Genomic DNA, 24,189 nt, shown 5'->3' with positions numbered 1-24,189 from the left:
GATAAGCTAGAATGCTTCCCTCCAACACAGAAAGGCTTGGGGGCTCAGAAACTTACGAGCAGTCCTAGTTACAGCAAATCTGTATCTGGACTAGACTACTTACAGGAAAGGCAGGAAACAAGCTTAGAAAGTTTTTTTTTTGTGAAGTGGAAAGGGAGAAAGGAGGAGCAGAAGATAATTCAAGGTTAAGAAACTAAGTGGGCTGGCCTTCTCAAATGTTCTCCCTTTATTAGGTAGAATGAGGTAATGACATTAGACTGGGAGGAGTGCCCCAGGTAAAATTTACAGTAGGGGTGGGCAACTGCAAAGCCACCAAGTGTAAGAACAGAGAACAAACAAACCTAAACAGATGCTTAACAAATGTAGAAATTTTCCAGTTAATACCTCACACACAGTGAAATTAGCTAGAAAAGTATGCAGCAGACAATAAAAATGCTATAAATAACTGGTAAAAATAAGCAAAAATCAGGATACTTAATGTTATGTGTCACAGATCGGTTTGCTCAATACACTTCCTCCGATTAGCTCAGTGTGAAATGGCAGAAACACTCACAAGTTAACTTCTTAAGTAACAGAAAGTTGAAACCTAAACAACTTTAAAAAAAGCTTGAAAGAACCACTGAGGTACTTACTTCAAGCCGTAGTCCAGGTAACCCCAATCAGCCAATGACCATAAACACTTCCCTTTCACTGAAATGCAAGAATGGCTTTGGCTAAACTAAGATAGCCTAGAACATTTGCTCAGACACACAGCCTCTACAAACAAACAATTATGCCCAAAACACAAGCCTGAATATGGACAATGCTACAACTACCCACACTACTTAGGTAGAAAAAAAACTGCAAAAATCTTTATCACAGCAGAAGAGCAGTAGTGAGCCTTTAAGTGAATGTTTTAAACAGATAAAGGAGCAAGGAGACTCTAGAGAATGCTTTTAACTGCAAACAAGTAAGTTATATGATACACTCCAAGGCAGGAAATCAGAACAAACAAACCCAAACAGATGCTTAACAAATGTAGAAAATTTCCAGTTAATACCTCACACACAGTGAAACTAGCTAGAAAAGTATGCAGCAGACAATAAAAGTGCTATAAATAACTCATAAAAATAAGCAAAAATCAGGATACCTAAAGTTATATATCACAGATCAGTTTGCTCAGTGCCCTTCCTCCGATTAGCTCAGTGTGAAATGGTGCACAGCTAAGCGCAAACACGATACTTAAATTCACACTAAATTAAGCAATTTTCAAACAAGCTGGCCAATGGGATTGCTCAATAATGAGCTTTATTCCAATAATCCCCAATTTAGATGGGTCCTTGGCTACACTCGTATGCCACAAGGGTGCAGGGGGCCCTCTTAATGTAAGATGGCTGGTTTTAGTGCTCAGATAATGCCAAACAGTCTAGATTCAGCAAATCTGAATCTAGCCTATCCTATAAAATACACAAGTACTAGAAAATACAAAGTGCAGGAAAAACGGTCTCAAACAGCAAACAGTTGAAACAGAAAAACAGTTAAAAGTAGGCGTCAGTTCAGTAATGCACAGTTCAAAAGTGCAGTACAGGGAATAAAAATACTTATTTTTTCATAGATTTCATTGGAGGAACATTGAGTAGAGACTTATGTGTGGTGTTAGGTGTTGTTTTGGTGTGTGCTATAGTGATTGCTGAGGACAAATGTTGCATTTGACAGCTTAGGAGGTCTTCGAGGTTTTGAAAGGTTTCTTTTAAGTGTCTCAACTTAAAAAAGGTCTATATGTGTGGTGAGTGGTATGTGTGAAGGATGTAGTACATGTGTGTTCTTGACAACCTTGTTTTTAAGCGAGATTTTTGCCTCCAAGGAAGTTGTGTGTCCACATTTTTCACATACTGTGTTAGTTTCTTTTAGGATTAAAAGATTGTCTGAGTACATAAGACAATTGCTAAATTTTTCTCAGGATGCCCATGTCTGCCAAGCTGGCCACCAAGAAAGTAGGAAATTGCAAGTTCATGTTCTCAGGGACTGTATTAGGATTGGGCTGTTATGATTTAGGGACTTGGTTTTACAGAGGTCACCTGAGTGGTGTCAAGGGGTAAGGCTAGGTGTTAGATAGTGCTATGATCTGATATTAGTGCTGTTTGATGTGCTACCTAGCTGCCCTAAGCTTAGCTCCACTCCAGTCCTTTATGTGTTACAGGTTAAAGTCGTACTTACTAGCTTTATAGGTTTGATACTAAACAGGGTAGTGCTAACCTCCACTGCATAGTGATCAGCTCTGCATAAATACATCTAATTTATAGCAGACAGAAAAACACTGAAAACAATAAACAGCTACACTATGAGCTAGCCAGAGTGTTTCCCAACTCAGCAAGACCAGGTTAACACCTTTCACCAAACAATGGATGATCCTGGAACTTGTTAATGTAAAAGCACAGCATAGTAGCTCTCAAGTGCAGCTTAACACCAAACAACTAAGTTCCTAAAAAAAACTCTGGCTGATTAAACAATCAAGACTCCCTATGTTTCCAAACTTGGACAGACCAAGCTAGCTTACTACTGCCAGAAGAATAGCACTCCCAGTCTTCTTAATGTAAAAACACATTTTGGTTATCCAAAAGTGAAAATTTACCAACTAGCTACAACAAATAATTGTCATTTTCAGGTCTCTTATGTGTTTCCCATCTTGGACAGACCGGGCTACCTTTCTACTCCCACTAGAATTGCAAGCCCAGTCTTCTTAATGTAAAACAGACTTTAGTGGTATTAGAAACAAATCAAATAACCGGCTACAACTAATTCTCTCTGTAAGACTTCCTTTGTGTTTTTCAACTTGGACAGACCAGGCTACCTTCAAACTGCCACTAGAATTGCTGTCCCAGTCTTTTTAATGTAGAAACACACACTAGTTATCCAGAAGTGAAAAGGTATCAGATATAAATCAGTTAGTTACAAGAAGTAATTCTCAGTTAATCCAAAGGACATTTTTAACAGAGCTGTTTATCACCAAGAAACCTTTCATTTGGTGTACATTTACTGACAATTGAAGATGGTCAGCATATTGGCTGAGAAGTGTCCCCCTCTGTCTCAGTCTCTGAACTTGTACGTATGTCAGGGTTACCTTTTACTTTTTTAATAATTGTTTAATTTGAGGCTAAGTTATTTAAAGGTCAAGTTGCTTATCTTGGTACACCAGATGACAGCACTCTGGCTCAATACAAATTAGTTAAAACAGTTTCTGAAGGAATGTCCTCTCATCTCCATCGTTTGACAAAGCATCATTCTGTTCCTAGGGTCTTAAACTTCATTGTTGACAGGCTTACTCTTCCATCCTTTGAGCTGTATGGATGTTCATCGTGTTTCACTGTTGCAGTCATTACACTTGGGTTATCCTGCTGGCAGGTTACCCGCAATCGGCCTGAATTCCAAAGTCCTGGTCCGGCATCGGTTGCTGTCGCCTCTTCCCTGACGTCAGTGCGCCAGGGGTATATAAGATGCAGCCAATGCCATTTTCTTCAGTGTTTCTTGCCGCGCAGTGCCCGAAGCAAAAGCAGTTCGCAAGTGCTGGTCGGCTGACTCCTGAGATTTTCAAAACTGAATTTCAGATCCGAAGTCTTCAATAAAGCTAAGTACCCCATTGGGGAAACTTTTTCTTGCTCCATACCGATGTCAGTAAAAGTTAACAATTGTATTTCTTGTGGGAAGCAAATACCTCATAAGGATTTTCATTCTTACTGTATTCCTTGCCTAGGCCCTGACCACGATGTTGCTAGTTGTCGGTTTTGTGCTAGATTTAACCAACGCACTATTAAGCGTCGGTACGATTTTGCTTTCCATTACTTTGTCCGAAGGTTTAACTATATAATGCCGTCAGAACAGCCAACGACCGGAGTTCATAAAAAGCGCAAGGAAAAAGAAAAGGAAAGGCATCCGAGGTCCAAAACCGACGACGAAGCCTCTTCTAGGCCAGTCACCGGTTCTCAGTGAGGCGCTTTAGCAGCCCCTGACACCCACTACCTCAGAGCCATAGGCCACCTCCAACTCCCACATGGAGACAACTAGGCCTCTGTAAACTCAAGGTATTGGGCCTACGGAAACTACTCCCTCAGATGGGTCTGGAGCCGCTGAGCAGGCATCGGCTTCTGAGGATGTTTTCAGACCTACACAGCTTTCTATCAAGACCACTTCAGCATCCAAGACAAAGTCTAAAACACCTTTAAAGGCAAAGAAACAAGTACAGCATTCTCCTGGACGGTCCACCATGCCTAAGAAATACATGCTTAAAATGGCAGAGGACCTAATTACTTTGATCAGGGGTTCCCATCCCCCTCCTGATAAAAGGCTGAGGCAAGACACTGACTATGATTCCTCTGATCAGGTTTCTATTTCATCTGATTCCTCTTCAGAACAGGGATATTCTCTTCCTCCCTATGAGGACTCTGATGCTAAAGAATCTATCCCTTCAGCCTCTCCTCCTGAAGACTATTGTTTTGGGGAAACCCTGCACACCATGAGGAAGCATTTCCACTGGGAGAGCCAAGAATATTCCGAATCCAAGAAAAAGCTCAGAGACTTTCTTTTATTGCCTCAGCACAGACCTCTTGCTATTCCTCCTGCGCTAGACATTGTAGATGATGCATTTTCTGAGTCCAGTCTGTCTCCTGATTCTTTACCCCCTGTACCAGTCAAGCCAGATAGGTATTACAGGGTTCCAGATTCACATACATTTCTTTATAAACACCCTGCTGCTGACCCAGAAGCTATATCTCAGGGTCCCAAAGGGGTCAAGGCTTCCACTGCAAAAAAAACTGTTCCCTCTGATAGGGATTCTAGAGCACTGGACAGATGGGGGAAAAAAGTTTGCACCTCTGCTACTTTAGCTGTAAGGGCTTTAAACTGCCAGTTTCACATGCTTAAATATCACCAATGCCTAATATCTCTGCTAAAACAGAAAATGCTGACAAACTCTGAATGTCCTGAAAACAAGGAAATGCAGGATTTATTGCATGCAGCTGAACAAGTGGGAAAACATTCTTTGCAATGTGGTTTTGATTCTCTAGAGGCTTCTTGCAAGGCCGCAGTTACAGGCTGTCATTCGAAGGCATGCTTGGTTAAAGGAACAGAGTCTGCCTGATCATGTTAAAGCAAAATGATTGGATGCTCCATTACAGCATGATACTTTGTTTGGTGTTAAGGTAAAAGAGGTGTTAAAGAAAATGGAGGATAAAGCGAAATCAATGCAGACAGTAAAGGATTTCTTACAGGTTCAGCCACCCAGATTTAGCAGGAACTGGCCTTCTAAGAACTGGTCCTTTCCAGTGTCAGACAGGCCACAAAGAGGCAGATACAGACGACCTAGAGGCAGATCTCAGGCCCAAGGCTCATACAGGCCTAAACAATGGGGTGCTTATAGGAAACAGTCCCAATGACTTCCCACTGCCAATGCCAAGCGCTTACCTTTTGGCAGCACCCTTAGGGGGAAAGCTAGAACTTTTCTCACAAAATTGGCACATGATTACCCAGGACAAATGGGTACTGAATATTGTTTCTCAGGAATACAGGTTCCACTTTCACACCCTCCCAAAGGCAAAAGGTATGCCAGACCTGCCACACAGTCAATGGGCAGAGGCACAAAAGCAAATTTCATCTCTCATGGACATGAGGACTATTCAAAGAGTACCACAGCAAGAGCAGGGGCAAGGATTTTACTCAAGACTTTTCTGGGTACCCAGAAAGATCAAAGCCTGGAGACCAATACTGGACCTGTCTATTCTAAATACTTTTCTGGAAGTTCCAAAATTCAAAATATTGACACTGCAGCAACTTCTGCCCATGCTGGGCAAGAAGGCTTGGCTCGTAACTTTGGACGTCAAAGAGACATACCTGCATGTCCCAGTCAGACAATCTTGCAGAAGATACCTCAGATTCATAGCTGGCTCAATGCACTACCAATTCTCTGCACTGCCCTTTGGCTTATCTACTGCGCCCAGGGTCTTCACAAAATGCCTGGCACCAGTAATTGCATTTTGCAGACAAAGAGGAATTCAAATATATCCCTACTTGGACGACTGCCTTATTCAAGCAGAGAGCAAGGACATTCTACTAAAGCATCTGGCGTTTGTAAAAAGATTACTAATTTGCCTAGGGTACACAGTAAACGAAAAGAAATCAAAACTAGTGCCCTCTCAAGAGATAATATTCCTGGGTGCAAGCTTAAATACAACTGCCCAGATGGCTTATCTCATGCCAGACAAACAAAGGCAACTGACGCATTACTTCCAAATGATGGCAACAAAAGCCCAATTACTTGCAAGAAAAATTCTGCAGGCTTTGGGCTTCATGGCATCCTGCATTCTGCTAATTCCATATGCAGTACTGCATATGAGGAAGCTACAATGGTATCTAAAAAGTGTTTGGATTCAACATTGCCACAGCCTGGAAACAATAATTACTTTCATTCCTTGCCTGCAGCAGGAGTTTTGATGGTGGGCACTGGCCTGTCACCACAACAAGGGACAGCCATTCACTTTACCCACAGCCAGGCAGACACTAACAACAGATGCATCGGATTATGCCTGGGGGGTACACATGGCAGGAAAATGTATTCAGGGCACGTGGCCCGCAAGCCGAATGCATCTGCATATCAATCAAAAAGAGATGCTAGCTGTACAGAATGCCCTGACAGCCTTCAAGGGTCTACTTCATCCAGGACAACTACTGCTAAAGACGGACAACACTACAGTCATGTGGTACATAAACAAGCAAGGGGGCACACATTCCTACCCCCTCTGCAGGCAAGCCATGACTTTGTGGAACACAGCATTGACCTATCAAGTGCATCTGCAAGCACAATTCCTGCCAGGAAAGACAAATACTCTGGCAGATGAACTAAGCAGAAACCTCATGGACCCTCATGAGTGGAAACTAGACCCACAAGTCTTCAGCATGATAACAAGGAAATGGAGATGCCCAGACATAGATCTATTTGCCTCCCCTCACAACTGTCAACTACAGAGATTCTGCACAAGGACTTATCACACACAAGCATGGAAGGTGGATGCTGTATAATTCAACTGAAAAACACTGACAGTTTATGCCTTTCCTCCACTGCCTCTCCTCCAAAAGGCACTCCTAAAGGTCAGACAAGAGAAGCCAAAAATGATTCTGATTGCCCCAGAGTGGCCACGCCAGCACTGGTACCCAATCCTAAAGAGCTTGTCTCAAGGCCCAGCCTGGACTTTACCTCAAATTCCTCTTCTTCTGACCCAACAAAACAATCAGATCCTTCACAGCCAACTCAGAACCTTAAATCTCTCTAAAGCAGTTATGGATGTCATTTTGGAAGCCAGGAGGCCCAGCACCAGAAAATCTTATGCAGAAAAATGGAAGAGATTCTGTGCTTGGAATCAGGCACAAGGAATTGAACCACTTGTTCCAAATATTCCTCAAATTTTACAATACCAAACTGAGATGCTGGACAAAGGCCTATCCTCATCGATTAAGATCCATGCCTCTGCCATTTCAGCTCATTACAATACGGAACCACCTATTTTTTCACATCCACTGCTAAGGCAGTACCTCAGAGGGGCCAAAAACTTAAGACCCCCAAGGAAAGCACCGATACCTACATGGGACCTCAATTTTGTCTTGGAAAAACTCACACTGCCTCCTTTTGAGCCAGCCAATAAAGCCGAGATAAAATTCTTATCATGGAAAACAGCTCTTCTCCTAGCAATAACTTCAGCAAGAAGATTATCAGAGTTACAGGCATTAATGGCAGTGGAACCTTTTATCATTTTTCATCCAGACAGGGTTTCTCTAAGAACAAACCCAACATTTATGCCAAAGGTAGTATCCAGTGTGGCTCTTAATCAAACCATTAATTTGCCTACTTTTTATCCAAATCCCCAGAACAAAGGGGAGAGACTTCTGCATTCTTTGAACATATACAGGCAGCTACGCTTCTGCTTGGACAAAACTAAAGCTTTCAGAAAGAATGAGCAACTTTTAGTGGCATATGCTGCAGGATCACAAGGAAAGGCTATCTCAAAGCAGACTATTTCAAAATGGATAGGACACTGCATTCGTTTCTGCTATGCACAGCATGACAAATCAGTGCCTGAGGGCATTAGGCCACATTCGACCAGGGCAGCAGTCACATCAGCAGCCTTTCTCAGAGGAGTACCAACCAAGGACATTTTGGAGGCTGTAACTTGGAGTTCAGTGCACACTTTTACCAAGCACTACCACTTACCTCTTTACTCTAAGTCCAGAGCAGGCTTTGCCACTGCAGTTCTGCAGGGCCTCATAGCCACTCCTAATTCTGTTTAGACCCAGCCGCCCAACCTCAGCTTTGGGATTCAACCCAAGTGTAATGACTGCAACAGTGAAACACGATGAACATAGTACAGTTGTGTACCTACCATAAATGTAGATGTTCGAGTGTATTCACTGTTGCAGTCCAGGTTACCCACCCACCATCCCCCTTTCTTTGCTGGGACTTATCTGTACTTCTCTATTCTATGCAACCTATGTGGTGTATTTGCTTGTAGATGAAGGTATTATTTATTTTAGTGCATGCTTTTTATAAGCAATGTTTTTAGCCTACCCTTTTGGTGGCACCTGACATCTGGGGCAAGAAAAACTGAAGAAAATGGCGTTGGCTGCATCTTATATACCCCTGGCACACTGACATCAGGAAAGAGGCGACAGCAACCGACGCCGAACCAGGACTTTGGAATTTAGGCCGACTGAGGATAGCCTGCCAGCAGGATAACCCAAGAGTAATGACTGCAACAGTGAATACACTCGAACATCTACATTTATGGTAAGTACACAACTGTACTTTTTGTAGACATGAAGTTCATCTTTTGGAAGTCCTTGATCTGGTAACAGTCATATCTGTCATTCTGTCATATCATTTCTGATGCTTAACTGGCAGGAATCATTACTTTTTTTATTACAGAGAACAAGTCCCCTAAGGACACACCTTCTTCTACTGTGTGTGGTAATATCTCCTTTGTGGGGGGTAGAATTCAGAGCAGTTACCCAACACTTTAAATGTAGTCCTCAACAGAGTTTTATCTCAAATGGACGCATGAGTTCATCAAGTCAGATTGTTCAGGTGCTGGTGGGAACTGTGTGAACTAGCATTTAACAAGTACATTTCTGTTTTAGTCGGTGCAGTCAGAATCATCCTACTAGACGTATTGCATCACATCAGTAGTTCGAGAATGCACTCATTGCAGACATTTACGTGCATAACAACTTGGTCCCCTCTACATACCTTACTAAGCACTACAGCTTAGATTCCCACTTCTTGGGTCAAGCTTTTCTGCTACCACATCTGTGCTTCATGATTCATGCTTTCAAACCATTTAAGCTACATGTTGTCCCTTTGGCTCTTGCCTCTTTTTTGGAGGCATTTTTCAAATGTTTGAAGACTGGTTAGGCCCACTAGACAAATTATAACTTTTCAAAGTTGACCTGGAAGCACTGTTTTGTTAAGTGAATTCCCCAGGGATACACAGTAGGCAAATGAAGGTGGAAGGAATCAAACCATGTACCCTGGGCACAAGTCTGTGGATTCTGCTTTGATGCTTTCCATCTATTAATTATCTGTGAATCGTGCATTGGATTCTTCTCAGCTGTTATGTACCTTGAAGTAGTTATAACACTATTATCAGCTTATATTGGAAAAGGCTTCCTGTTCAATACAAAGGGGTTGGTAGGAAGGCTGTGGGCACTTATTTGCCTTCTGGTCATCCCCTTTGCATTGATCAGCAACTCCCATCTGTTTCAGGCAGAGCATCCTGTGTACATATTACCATTTTATAGTGGTATATCCTTGTGTATTTTATTTATGTTGCATATTCCCCTGTTCCATGGAGAGTTAGAAGTAGTGAGCAGGAGGCTTGGCACACCGTCATAGTCCTACAAAGCTGACCAGATCAGGTAGTGCTATCAGAGGTGTGTCCTCATGGAAGACTCAAGTGTACAAGGAACTGAGTGATCTGAGCAGGAGTAGAGACATAATGCAGCAGGGACATGAGACCCTGAGGTCTACGAACTGGCATGGAGGGGCTATAAGAAAGGAGATCATATTTATTACCCCTTGCAGAGGACGCATTTGAAGATTAACTGATATAGTGAGTACTTCCATTGTTGCTGTCATTAAGTTTATTTTTATAGAATTACTTTTTTGTAGAGAAGTGAGTCAGACACACTAGCACTTTCTGTTGTTTTGTAGCATCTTCATTCAGTCTTGCAGCTTTCAATCCCAACTCCTTAACTACTATGTGTACTGTGTCCTGCACTAAACAAATATTCATTCAGTATTGCTGTGTCTAATTTGCTTGCCTTTGCAGTACTTCCTGCTTTTATTAATTAATTCATTCATTCCTTCATTCATTCATTCATTCTTTTATTTTGTCCTCCCTGTTTGACCAGCCAACATATCCACCCCACTGACCCATTTATCATACTCACTTCTGATGGAGAGATTCAAGTGGTGGAGGGCTGTCATCCTAGGTTGAGTAGATGTTTTTTATATGCAGCTAACCTCAACTTGTGCATCAAAGCAAACTAGTCCATGGTGCGGATTGTATTGGGCATAGCATAAGGATATAGTTTACTCATTCAGGTGGCTTTCCCCTTCTTGTGGGCCTGCCTACTAGGAAGTTTCCACTCCTGCCAGGTTCCTTGTTTCTTTACCAGGAAATTTTAAGTAAGGCAACCCCACCCCATGGGCGCACACACGTACATACACACACACACACACACACACACACACACACACACACACACACACACACACACATACGCACACACGCCCATGCACGCACACACACACACACACACACACACACACAATTGGGAAGAGCAAGCCAACAGTTATCACTTATTCCCAGTCTCCATACCTCAGTTGCCTAGATACTGTCCGAACCCTGGTTGTCTGTGCTGTATGCAAGGTTGTATCCCTTTATTCCATGGAGTCTGTTTGCTTTTAAAGTAATCTTACTTTTTCTTTTGTATACCAAAATAGTAGGTTACCTGATTCCTTATCCCACTATTAGAGTATTGTCTTTGCCTTGGTCTCCGTCCCTTTCCTATTGTGTTCTTTGTGGTATTTTCAGGATCTTCAGTCCTCCTCCTGCTGACTTCTGTTGCTGCTATCATCTGTGTATATGTTGAAAACTGCAACTGTTTGTTTGCCCTCATCTTTAGGAATTATGCTGTCCAGGACTCCAGCAATGACACATTAAGATTGAATTTACTCAGTCTAGGAATTATGTATTTGGAGCTTTATTTATTGCAAGAGTTAATCCAGAAAGGCTCTCTGTCTTGTCAATTTTCCTTCATATTGTTCCAATGTTACTTTATGACTACTGTCTGCTGGAACATTGTTTTTCATGATACCCTGTTTAAAGCAGGCTGCATATTACCTAGTAAATTTCACAAAATGCTGCTACTCTCACCTCAGTTAATTATAGGTGCATCTGCAAATGTCCTGTCATCTTAAAATTCTCCCCACAGTTAATTTAAAATGCATCTCCAAATTTTGTGGGTGCGTCCTTATCTTTGCATAGCAGTCTGTAACTAGACTATCAGAAATCTTCCCTTTCTTGGTTTAATTTTCTTTACTACCTACACCTATTTCTTATAGCTGTTTATTGATAGCCAGACAGGTTTCTTATGTCCCCCTAGGTAAGAGTACTTTGAGTGAATAATTTGCTTTACATGACCATGTCTGACATTAATTACTCATAAAATATCTTAAGGTAACTGTGCAAGGTTATGTATCAGATGTAATGTGCAACTTATAAAGTACTTTGAAATGTAAAGTAAATTGCAACTGTCATGCAAATGACATTTCTTTTTGCACATTGCTCAGTTAGTTTAATATTATTTTGGTTTGTGTTAATTTTGCTTGTTTTTGTGTTTGATTTTTTTTTAGGTGCATGTATTTGACAAGCCAAACCAGCCAACTCAAATGACTGCTGTACCCAAAGTCCAAAACCCGCATGCTCAAGGCAATCTTCCACAAAGTAGATGCCCTGCTAGTATCATCACGTTGACCAAGCGACACAGATTGAAATCATGCAGTGCAGTAAAGGCTAAGGTAAGTTCTTTAAGCGAATAGTTTCCTTGAGAGTGAAATATAAAAATATAATACTGAATAAAAAAATACATATATACGTGTGTGTGTGTGTTGTATATATATTTAAAATGCCAGGTTTTTGTGATATAAAATGAGACCACAATAAATCATTTAAAAACTTTTCCCACCTTTAATGTGACCTATAACCTGTACAATTCAATTAAAAAACAAACAAATCTATTAGGGAAAAAATATAAAAATAAAAGACGTACAACAAGCTGGTTGCATAAGTGTGCACACCCTTAAACTAATACTTTGTTGAAGCACCTTTTGATTTAATTACAACATTCAGTCTTCTTGGGTAGGAGTCTATCAGCATGACACATCTTGACTTGGCATTATTTGCCCACTCATACTTGAAAAAGTCCTCCAGATCTATCAGATTGCGAGGGCATCTCTTGTGCACAGCCCTCTTCAGGTCACCCCACAGATTTTCTGTTGGATTTAGGTCTGGGCTCTGGCTGGGCCATTCCAAAACTTTAATTTTCTTCTGATGAATCCATTCTTTTGTTGATTTGGATGCATGCTTGGGGTCATTGTCATGTTGAAAGGTGAAATTCCTCTTCATCTTCAGCTTTCTAGCACAGATGGCTGAAGGTTTTGGGCCAAAAGTGACTGGTATTTGGAACGGTTCATAATTCCCTCCACCTTGACTAAAGCCCCAGTTCCAACTGAAGAAAAGCAACCCGAAAGCACAATACTGCCACCACCATGCTTCACCATGGGGATGGTGTTCTTTTGGTGATGCAAAGTATTGTTTTTATGCCAAACGTACCTTTTGAAATTGTGGCCAAAAAGTTCAACCTTGGACTCATCAGACCATAACACATTTTCCCACATGCTTTTGGGAGACTTGATGTATTGTTTTTCAAACTTTAGCCGGGCCTGGATGTTTTTCTGTGTAAGAAAAGGCTTCCGTCTTGCAACCCTACCCCATAGTCCAGACCTGTAGAGAATACGGGAGATTGTTGTCACATGTAGTACACAACCGGTACTTGCCAGAAATTCCTGCAGCTCTTTCAATGTTGCTGTAGGTCTCTTGGCAGCCTCCTTGACCAGTTTTCATCTTTTCTTTTCATCTAGTTTGGAGGGACATCCAGTTCTTTGCAACATCACTGTTGTCCCATATTTTATCTACTTTTTGATCACTGTCTTCACTGTGTTCCATGGTATATCCAATCCTGTGGAAGTTTTTTTGTACCCTTCTCCTGACTGATACCTTTCAACAATGAGATCCCTTGGATGCTTTGTAAGCTCCCTGTGAACCATGGCTTTTGCTGTAGCAGGACTGAGTAAATGTCAGGAAAATCCTGCTAGGACAGCTGAACTTTATTTGGGGTTAATCAGAGTCTCTTTAATTGATGGCGGGTGTGTTCCCAAGAAGACTGAATGCTGTAATTAAATCAAAAGGTGCTTCAACAAAGTATTAGTTTAAAGGTGTTCACACTTATCCAACCAGCTTATTGTATGTTTTTTTTAATTTTTTTTTATATTTTTCCCAACAGATTTGTTTGTTTTTCAATTGAATTGTACATGTTATAGGTCACATTAAAGGTGGGAAAAGTTTTGAAATGATTTATTGTGGTCTCATTTTTTTATATCACAACAACCTGGCATTTTAACAGGGGTGTGTATACTTTTTATATGCACTGTATACATGTATATGACACAGGAGAGTAGTGTGAGCCTGGAATTGGCAAAAGGTTTGCACAGGTATGTGTACTACTGAGTACTGTTTTTTTCAGTCATTCTATTCTTTCATAATCCATTTCTCTTACAAGACTTACTCAAGGTACACTGAAGAAGAAGATGCTAGAATGAAAACATAAATGATATGTGGTGGTAGTTCTTGGGACAAAGGCTTCTTCTCCTCAAGTCTCCACTTGGCCCCAGTAGGTTTTGGTGGCTCAGGCAAAAGAGAGTCCACTGGGATTTCCCATTCCAGGGCCCACATTCCAAGCCTTTGACCTTAGGAAGATATTTAAAATGTTGTTGGACCTGTCTACAAGGTGGTGGAAAACAAACATAGGAATCATAGCCCTTTGTCATCACCAGTCCCCATGGACACCTGTCAAGTTTTTGTGCTGTCATTAACAGTTATACCTTTGAGTGCTTTCTCGCTGTCACACTCACAAGAATATTTGTAAAGAGTATTATCAAAATTCTTGTTTCTTATAATGTAGACACACTCACTAATTCTTTCACTTAGTGTTCTAATAGTTTTTTCCCCATATAAAAATGTTCGCACTTTGTGCAAACTATGTAATACATCACTAAGGTAGTATTACATTTGAAGCTGTCAGGACTGCCAAGAGCTTTGTTAAAGGGGCTTTACCACCGATATACTACTGTTACAAACAAATCTACATCATTTATATTCACCACATGCATATGTGTTGTTGTCTTTCTGTGTTAACAATCCTTCCTATGCATGATATTCCATCCTTTTTCTAATAAATACATTATAGCCCTTGTTATCAGTAAAAGAAGCCATTGCACCAAGTTCACATTTCATTTTATGATAATCTTATATCACCTTCCAGTTGTTGGTAAAGATATCTTTCATGTTGCTACCATCTGTATTATAAATTACAGGAAGGAATATACAGAACCATTTAAATTTGTGCTATGATCTACATTTTGTGCTACATTCTGCTTTGCAAAACCAGTCTTCATAATGGACTAAAACTTTAGGTTCTTGTTGTCAAAAATAAATCACTTCCCATACTCTTTTTCTAGAAACATGGCAGTAGGTCTCGTACTGCCAAATCAAACTCAGAATCTTTTGTTGTTAGTTTAGACAGACTTATTACTTGATTTTTAATTATTTTTTTCACATACAATGGATGAGTAGTATATTATTGTTGATAAGGGATGAATACTCCCCGGGATTCATGAAGCTCGGCGCAAGGACGGCATTAGCCCATTCCAGGGCCCACATTCCAAGCCTTTGGCGTAGAGATGGCGCAGCAGCACCACATGCATATTAATGAAGGTGCACTGCCGCAATGGCCGCGTGCATAGGAAATGTGTGCGAGTGCACGGGGTGTGTCCAAGCACTGCATGGAGGCATGAACATGTAGGCTGCATACGCGCTACCTAAAATGCTGACTAGTACAGCCTGCCTCTAATAGTAATCACTCCTGTCAGTGTCCGTGGATACTGAAATGTATGCAAAGCATACAAGACAGTTTTGCGAACACCAAAATACAAAGTAAACACAAAGGCACGTAGCTGAATATTGAGTCCCCGTCCCTCGAACAAATGACATTTAAAACCCCGTGTCCATATTCCATTGTAATGTCAATAGTTATACCAAGTGGAAGTGAAACGCATCGTGTTAGTGCGCCGCCAATTGCTAAGCCTAGCCCAGTGGTTAGGGTTACCACCTGTACCACATTGTGAGGGACAGTCCCCCTCTAGGCAGTTATGTCCATACCAAAACCATTATAAATGTCAAATGTCCTGCGATTGTAGGACATAATTATGTTCCATATTTTATGTAATAGTCTCATACAATACTTATTTCCATACGTAAAATACCTATGTTACAAGAAACAGAAAAAGCAAGTAAACAGAACAGAATAAACAACTAAACTGCTACAACAATAAGCTTACATTTAGGCATAAAACTAAAGTACAATCCTTTGTACTGACCGTGGGTATGTGTTGGCCTGTAAAATCTGATGTGTGTCCCGAAAATGTCCCATCTTGGTCATATGAAAAGGTGGCAACCCTACCAATGGTCAGAGCATTCGCCCAATATCTGCACATTCGCGGTCTAAGTCGTCCTTGTCCGAACGGCCCAAAGATGAACGGGTATTACCTGGGTCAACCAACCATGTAATGAAAGGTAAGTGTTTGCGTGTACCTATGTGCGTGAAGTACAGCATGTGGAAGATCAAAAATGCTAGGGTAGTCCTCACAACCATATTGGTACCAGAGATATGTAGTGTATGCAATGTGTTCTGTTGACTGTGCCATGGGCCATCAGCCAGAGAAGGGATGGATGGTGTGTGTGGAATATGGGGATGGGGTCGATGGGTAATGTAATAATTCACCAAGGGGTGACTGGGTTGGATGCACAATAGGTGAACTGGAGGTGTACGAGGGAGCAGTGGGTGAATCAGAAAAAAAAACAAAAAACAAACATTCACATCCGCAATACAACCTGACAGGCCATAATGTAGAACGCAATCTTACAAACATATGAACATTAAAATGTGCGATACACATGTACGGAAACATTACCGGCACATACCCACATAATGGTCTGGCCTGAACTGAGCCATCCAACCCCAACACACCTGGATACATAATTGAATACCATCATCCCCTCCACAGCACACCACCCCCCCTTCCTGAACGTCCACCAAAACCACCCATACTCGGGCTGCTATATTGGCGCAGCCATATCTGCACATAGTGACCCCTACTCATATCTAGTAGGCAATCTCACCCTAGGCAGTCTCAGGATTGCAAACTATGTATCCCTTGCATGTATAACCCTACCTCATTTTCGTAAAGCCAAAAGAATTGAGGTCATCGTGCTCCACAAAAGTAGGGTTACCACCTGTCTCACTTTGCGAGGGACAGTCCCTTTTTGGGCAGTTGTGGCCTGGCCAAAAATAATACAGTGACAAATGTCCTGTGATTGTAGGAAATAATTATGTCCCATATTTCATGTAACAATTACATATAACAGCTATTTCTGTATGTAAAATACTTAAATGTTACAAGAAACAGAATAAGCAACTAAACTGCTACAAGAATAAGCTTTCATTTAGGCAAATAAGGAAAGTTCTAACCTTTGTACTGACCGTGGGTATGTGTCAGCCTGTAAAATCTGATGTGTGTCCCGAAAATGCCCCGCTTTGGCCATTTGAAAAGGTGGTAACCCTAGACGTAAGCGGGGTATGCAAGCGTGCATGTGCGGCGGTAAGTGGCAGTGATTCAACGGTATGGGAAATGTTAATAAGCATGTAGGTGTATATGCATGTGTATGTACAAACCTATATATTTACGTAAATATATATATATATATATATATATATATATATATATATATATATATATATATATATGGATATGAAGAATGAACATGGTCACAATATAGCAGTCATAACGAATGTGAAGGGAAACAGCAGCGGAACCCCCCATAATATTTAGTGCTGTTATGTATCAGGATGGCCAGAGGTGAGCACACCTCTGCATCCCCAACCACAGGTAGGACGCTAAAAGTGGAACTAACGATGTCCCAGTGCTAAGTCTGACTTTCATCTATGTACAGGGCAGCCCCGGTCCCCAGTCTGACAAGCCTAAACCCGGATGACCACATGAACACCCTGACAATCAAATACACGTATGTGCCAGGACTGTAGGATTTGGAGGTCTGAATATACTTTGAGTGAGTCAACATGCGGCAAGGGTCCAGACCAGTAGGGAATGGCGCATGTGTAGTAGTGTGGTTTTCCCATCAGGAAAATGGATGCTTGCTGTGTTAGTGAAGTGTTGAGTCGTGTGTTTGGGTAACTATGAACCATGGGTATACATATAAATGAAGCAGAACACCAATAGTGTAGTGGTTAGAGCATCCAACTATCGAGCAGACGTTGCCGGTTCGACTGCAGCACACACACCATTTATGACAGGTAATCTGTATACGAGCATATCTTGCTAATTTTATGCTGTATAACTATATAATACCAATTAAATGTGAACTAGGGTGACGTATCACAGTAAGAATGTAGACGGATTTTGCGTGACGTGAATCGGCGGTTAAACGGAAAACCGCAGCTGAAAAGTGTTGTACTCACCCTTTGTCCAACAGCCCTTGTTCTGCCCAGCAACACAGTATACCGCTTTGGCCAGGCCTGATGCCAGGACCCTACACATCACAATCAGTGTGATTTACCACTAAGTCATGGCAGTTATACTAAATGTCGATGTTATCACAAACATAGCAGACAGCAGTCTTTCAACAGTATGATCAAAGTAATTAAATCATATAAATGTGTATGCATGCGTACGTACATATATATATATATATATACATATATATATACATATATATATATATATATATATATATATATATATAAATATGTACATATAGGTTAACCACCTGTCCCACTTTGCGAGGGACAGTCCCTCTTTGGCCAGTTTTGTCCTGTACACTTAGTGTCAAATGGCAGATGTCCTGAGATTTAATCACAACAATATGTCCTATATCTATGTAATAGTTGTATAAAACAGTTATTCTGTTTCTGAAACACCTAAATGTCATAAGAAACTGAATAAGCAACTAAAATGCTACAAGAATAAGCTGTCAATTAGGCATATAAGTGAGGTCTTGTCCTTTGTACTGGCTGTGGGTATGTGTCAGCCTGCAAAATCTTGATGTTTGTAACAAATAAGTCCCACTTGGCCATTTGAAAGGGTGGCAACCATATGTATATATATATATATATATATATATATATATATATATATACACACACACACACACACACACACACAGAACGTACATGGGAACAAGAAAGCAATCATAACGAATGCGAAGGAATATAGCTGGCCAGAGGTGGCCAAAATCCCTGCGTCTCTAACCACAGGTAGGATGCTAACAGTGGGAGTAACCTTGTCCACTTGCAAAATCTGCCTTTCAAATGGGTACAGGGCTGTTCCGATCCCCAGTCGGACAAGCCTAAACCCAGATGACCACATGAACACCCTCACAATCAAACACATGTATGTGCCAGGACTATAGGCTTTGGAGGTCTGAATATCCTCGGAGAGAGTCAACATGCGGCACGGGTCCAGAGCAGTAGGGAATAGGGAATGGCGCATGTGTAGTAGTGCAGTTTTCCCAACAGGAAAATGGATGCCTGCTGTGTAAGTGAAGTGTTGAGGCGTGTGTTCTGGTAACTATGAACCATGGGTATACATATAAATGAAGCAGAACACCAATAGTATAGTGGTTAGAGCATCCGTCTAACGAAAAGGTATTCACAGTTCAAGTTCAACTATAGCACATATCATTTTCCTTGTGGAATGAATGTCGCTCTACTGTAAAGCCGACATTTAAACATGTAAAAGTGAATGTGTGTATCGCATGGGACTATTAACCTGATCCTTTCAATCAAAGTGGTACTGTCATAATGAATAAGGCACAAGTAAGCGGCAGTAAACATATGTAACGCACAGTAAGCATAGGCGAGTGCTCCTGCGTGGGTGTAAGCAGCTCCCAGCATAGGAAATGTATGTTTGTATGTACAGATGTAATTTATATACACACACATATATAAAACTGGAACCTTAGTTTGAGAGACAGCCTTACAGAACTATCTTCAAGTTATAGAGCTGAGTATATTTTCTGTGTTATTCTGTATTATAGAGCTAAATTGTCTGCTTGATATCTGTGTCTTACTGCTCTGCAAATCTATAGAAAACAGTATATATATTTTTTATAATTTGCACATTCCTTACATCTGTGTTGAAACTGCTCCCCCACCCCCTCATTTCCTGCCTTGTCTTTCAGCTGATATAATTTAGCTAGTGCTGTGTCTCCTTTTAATTAACAACCTGTATTCAAACTGGAACCTTAGTTTGAGAGACAGCCTTACAGAACTATCTTCAAGTTATAGAGCTGAGTATATTTTCTGTGTTATTCTGTATTATAGAGCTAAATTGTCTGCTTGATATCTGTGTCTTACTGCTCTGCAAATCTATAGAAAACAGTATATATTTTTTATAATTTGCACATTCCTTACATCTGTGTTGAAACTGCTCCCCACCCCTCATTTCCTGCCTTGTCTTTCAGCTGATATAATTTAGCTAGTGCTGTGTCTCCTTTTAATTAACAACCTGTATTCAAACTGGAACCTTAGTTTGAGAGACAGCCTTACAGAACTATCTTCAAGTTATAGAGCTGAGTATATTTTCTGTGTTATTCTGTATTATAGAGCTAAATTGTCTGCATGATATCTGTGTCTTACTGCTCTGCAAATCTATAGAAAACAGTATATATATTTTTTATAATTTGCACATTCCTTACATCTGTGTTGAAACTGCTCCCCCACCCTCCCTATTCTTGGTTGTAGTTTAAATTTGGTGGCTTTTGCAGTGCCCGCCCCACTGTAGATTTGATCTAAGACACTCCCCCAGGACATCTCTTTACCGCATTCTACCTAATAAACCCTTTCTGCACTTGCTTTTAGTCCTTTTTAATTTAATTACATTTTTTCAAACTGTGTGTGGACTAACATTGCTACATATTCAAGTGTGCCAGCTTGCACTGCATGAGAATTGTATTTACTACTGCTTTTGCTACTTTTCTAAAAAAAAAAAAAAAAAAAAAAATCTTCTGCTTTTACTGTACTTGTGTTTCTTCCTACTTTATTTTGCTTTTGCGTCATCTTAAACGTTCTCAGTTGTATTTATTACTGCTTGGTGTAACTCATTCTAGGCCTTTTAGTTTAAACACTTGGGCTTCAGACCAGTTGTTTTACATTGAGAGGGTTTGTGGTCTGCACTGTAGTGGCAGAACAGGTAGCTTACATCCCTCTAAGTTGAGAACTGCTGATTGAGGGCTCAGTGTCTGTTATTCTAAAAGTATATTAATTCTGGTTTAAGCACTTGGGCTTTCAGGCCAGTTATTTTACATTAAGAGGGTTTCGTGGTCTGCACTCTTGTGGGAGGAGAGGCTGGACTCTGCCCTTCTGAGCTGGGAATTTCTGGTTGAAGGCTTATAGTGCATGCATATCTGAATTTCTTCTTACTGAAATTGGTACACCTTGTTTGCTGTAGCATATACTAGATCCAGGCCTGCTGAATCTAGCTTTGTTTGTATAACTTGAGCACTAATCCAGGCATTATTTAAAGTATTCAGTTGTATTTATTACTGCTTGGTAGTAACTTGGTTAAAGTGTAGCTATCATTCTAAGTCTTTTGGATTAAGCACTTGGGCTTCAGACCAGTTGTTCTACATTAGGAAGGTTTGTGGCATGCACTGTGGTGGCAGGACAGGTAGCTTTCATCCTTCTAAGTTGGGAACTGCTGATTGAAAGCTCAGTGTCTGTTATTCTTAAAGTGTATTAGCTCTGGTTTAAGCACTTGGGCTTCAGGCCAGTTATTTTACATTAAGAAGGTTTGTGGTCTGCACTCTTGTGGGAGGAGAGGCTGGACTCTGCCCTTCTGAGCTGGGAATTTCTGGTTAGAGGTTTATAGTGCCTGAATATTTGAACTGTATCTTACTGAAATTGGTACACCTTGTTTGCTGTAGCATAGACTAGATCCAGGCCTGCTGAATCTAGCTTTGTTTGTATGCTTGTTATTTCCTGGGCGCTAATTCCACCTAAAAGCGGCTTCTCAGCTTCTGTGGATCCCTAGTGATATCTGCATTGCTTACTGTACTTATTTCCTTGCTTCGCTTGAAAGAAAGTTACTGTTTGTCATTTAAGTTACCTGTAACACATTGCACTTGTTACCTGGCACTTGCTCACTAAAGCAATTATAAGTCGGCACTAAAAATTAAAAGCACTACACCCTCGCTCCCCATTGGCCCTTGTTTTCAATTATAAAGGAATTCCCAATATTATTCTAGCATGTCCAAAGGTCAGTTGTCAATCTCCTCTCTGCCCAGCTGGTGAATATGGGAATCTTGAGGCAATGTTACAACTGCCTCATGTACACAGACAACCCTCTCCTCCTCCCAACAAATTCCAACACATGTGAGAGATGCAACCATATAGCCAAACTGGAGGCTAAGCTCTCTCAACTCAGTACTGGCATAACCAGTCAAGAGGAGAAGGAAACCACACTCACTACAATTCCAGTCTCACATAGACCTACCACGACAGCAAACCAAACACATAATCACACAAAACATACTCGGAGGCTCTAAATAAAGATCTGCCTAAGCAGCAGAGACCTCCAAAGCAGACACCCAAGCAACTGCTACCCCAAAACAAAACACGTGCAACACATATCTCACAAAGCCAGTGTGCCGAACAGTCACAGCCCTTAAGGCTAAACAACACACCTGATACACTTGTAATAGGTGACTCTATCATCAGGCACACTGGCGTCCTGCTCACCAGGCTGAACAAGGAGAAGGTCACGGTGAGCAGCCTGTCTGGCGCTAGGATCCGCCACATAACACAAGCACTCAGGTCACTCCAAGGCAAGTACAAATATGACTCAGTCATTGTCCATGCTGGTGTGAATGACCTGAGACGTACCTCCCTGGACTACATGAAAAGAGACATAGAGGAGCTCTCTGAGCATGTAGCCCAGGCTGGTATGACCCTGACCTTGAGTAGCATCTTACCCTCACCAAGAATGATGCCACAATATGAAGACAAGATGATCAATTTCAACAATTGGCTTAAGTATTGGTGTCATTCAAAGGGGATCAATGCCTGTCAGCTTGGGATGATATGCACGACAAGCCACGATGCTTTGCTAGGGACGGCTTGCACCTGTCACCCCTGGGCTTTCGGATATTGGCAAAGGCTCTTGCTACCCCATAGTGCCTTTTTAGGCAAGGCTCAAAAGACAAACCCACCTCCATAGGTATCACAAGGGATAAGAAACTAAGAGTAATGCTACTCAACGCTAGAAGTCTAAACCTCAAGATGCACGCACTTGAAACTCTCCTTAGCATGGAGAACATCGATATCTGTGCAGTAACAGAAACCTGGTTCAGGACTCGAGAGCACCCCAGCACTACCAGGTTATACCTCCTACCATGCTTTTCGCCCCAAAACTTGGACCGAACCAAAAAGGAGGGGAGTATCGATATTCATCAAAGATACCCACACCTCCAGGTTGGTGGCAAAGCACGAAGCATCAGAGACTATCCATGTGCAACTAACAGTGGGTAAAACTGCCTTCCAGTTTATAGCCTGCTACAGACCACCCTGCCAAACCCAGGAACCCCACTCGGCCTTCCTGAGAACACTGGAAAATATGAAGGTCTCTCCGAACACCATTATATTGGGCGACTTCAACTACCCAAACATAGATTGAGAGCATTACTCTAGCTCCAACACCCTTGCCCAAAGGTTCCTAGAATTCATAAACTCAAATGCTATGGAACAACTTGTTACCACTCCCACAAGAGGGGAAAATATACTGGACCTGATCATCACCAACATGGGGACTCTATGCTCCAGACCAGAAGTGTATCCCTCACTGGTATGATCAGACCATAAACTGATCTCACTGGATATTCACATCCCGACCCCACCCCCTGCCCAGAAAACCACAGTGAAAAACTTCTCTAAAGCAAATTTCACACTCCTCAAAACCGAGGTGGAATCCTTCAAAGCCCCCGGGCCTGTGGAAAATACGGCCCAGACCGCAGAATCCTTTATAAATGCATTCTATGAACACCTTCAGGAATGCATGGATCTTGCAATCCCAAATAAAACCAAGACCCAATCCTCCAAAGGCAGATGACCTGTCTGGTGGACCCCAGCCATAAACAAACTATACAATAGGAGGAGGAAGCTACTACATGATAGAGCAAAATCCCAAAAAGGGAAGGCATCTCTGATCAGTATTAGCAAAAAAACTAAGGGCACTCATAAAATCGTCAAAGGCCAGCTTCGAGAGAAAAATTGCACAGGACACTAAAGATAATCACAAGGCTTTCTTTAGTTATGTTAGGAACCTGGGTGGGAATTCCCAGATATGCTCAGAATTAGTCCAAAATGACAAAAAATACACTGATCCCACAGACATTGCCAACATCCTAGCTGACAGGTTCAGCGCAAACTTCTCCCCCCCCTCCCCAACAAAAGGGCAAATATCTATCCCAGCAGAGTGCTGCCCCCCCCCCCGACATCTCAGATGTTCAGATGGGAGCCGCCCTCTCCAAAGCAAAAAACACAGCATCAATGGGACCAGACGGTGTCCCAGGCTGTGTCCTACATGAACTCCAAGAAGAGCTAAACCCAAACATAAAACTACTGTTCAATCTCAGCCTTACAACAGGATATGTACCCAAAGAGTGGCGTACAGCAACAGTGGTCCCTCTCCACAAAGGT

General features: G+C 41.5%; 1 protein-coding gene across 1 annotated transcript in view; it reads left to right on the top strand.

Annotated features, from left to right (window-relative positions):
- LOC122795584 overlaps positions 1-24,189 on the top strand; it is a 484,904-nt gene that overhangs the window by 398,892 nt on the left and 61,823 nt on the right. Inside the window, exon 7 of the mRNA XM_044063834.1 lies at positions 11,936-12,100. Within this exon, the coding sequence (XP_043919769.1) occupies positions 11,936-12,100 (165 nt within the window). The remainder of the gene's footprint in view (positions 1-11,935; positions 12,101-24,189) is intronic.

Source organism: Protopterus annectens, chromosome 2.part2 (assembly GCF_019279795.1).
Source record: "Protopterus annectens isolate FY-2018-M chromosome 2.part2, PAN1.0, whole genome shotgun sequence".
NCBI lineage: Eukaryota > Metazoa > Chordata > Ceratodontiformes > Protopteridae > Protopterus > Protopterus annectens.
This window is presented reverse-complemented; position numbering and strand designations above follow the sequence as displayed.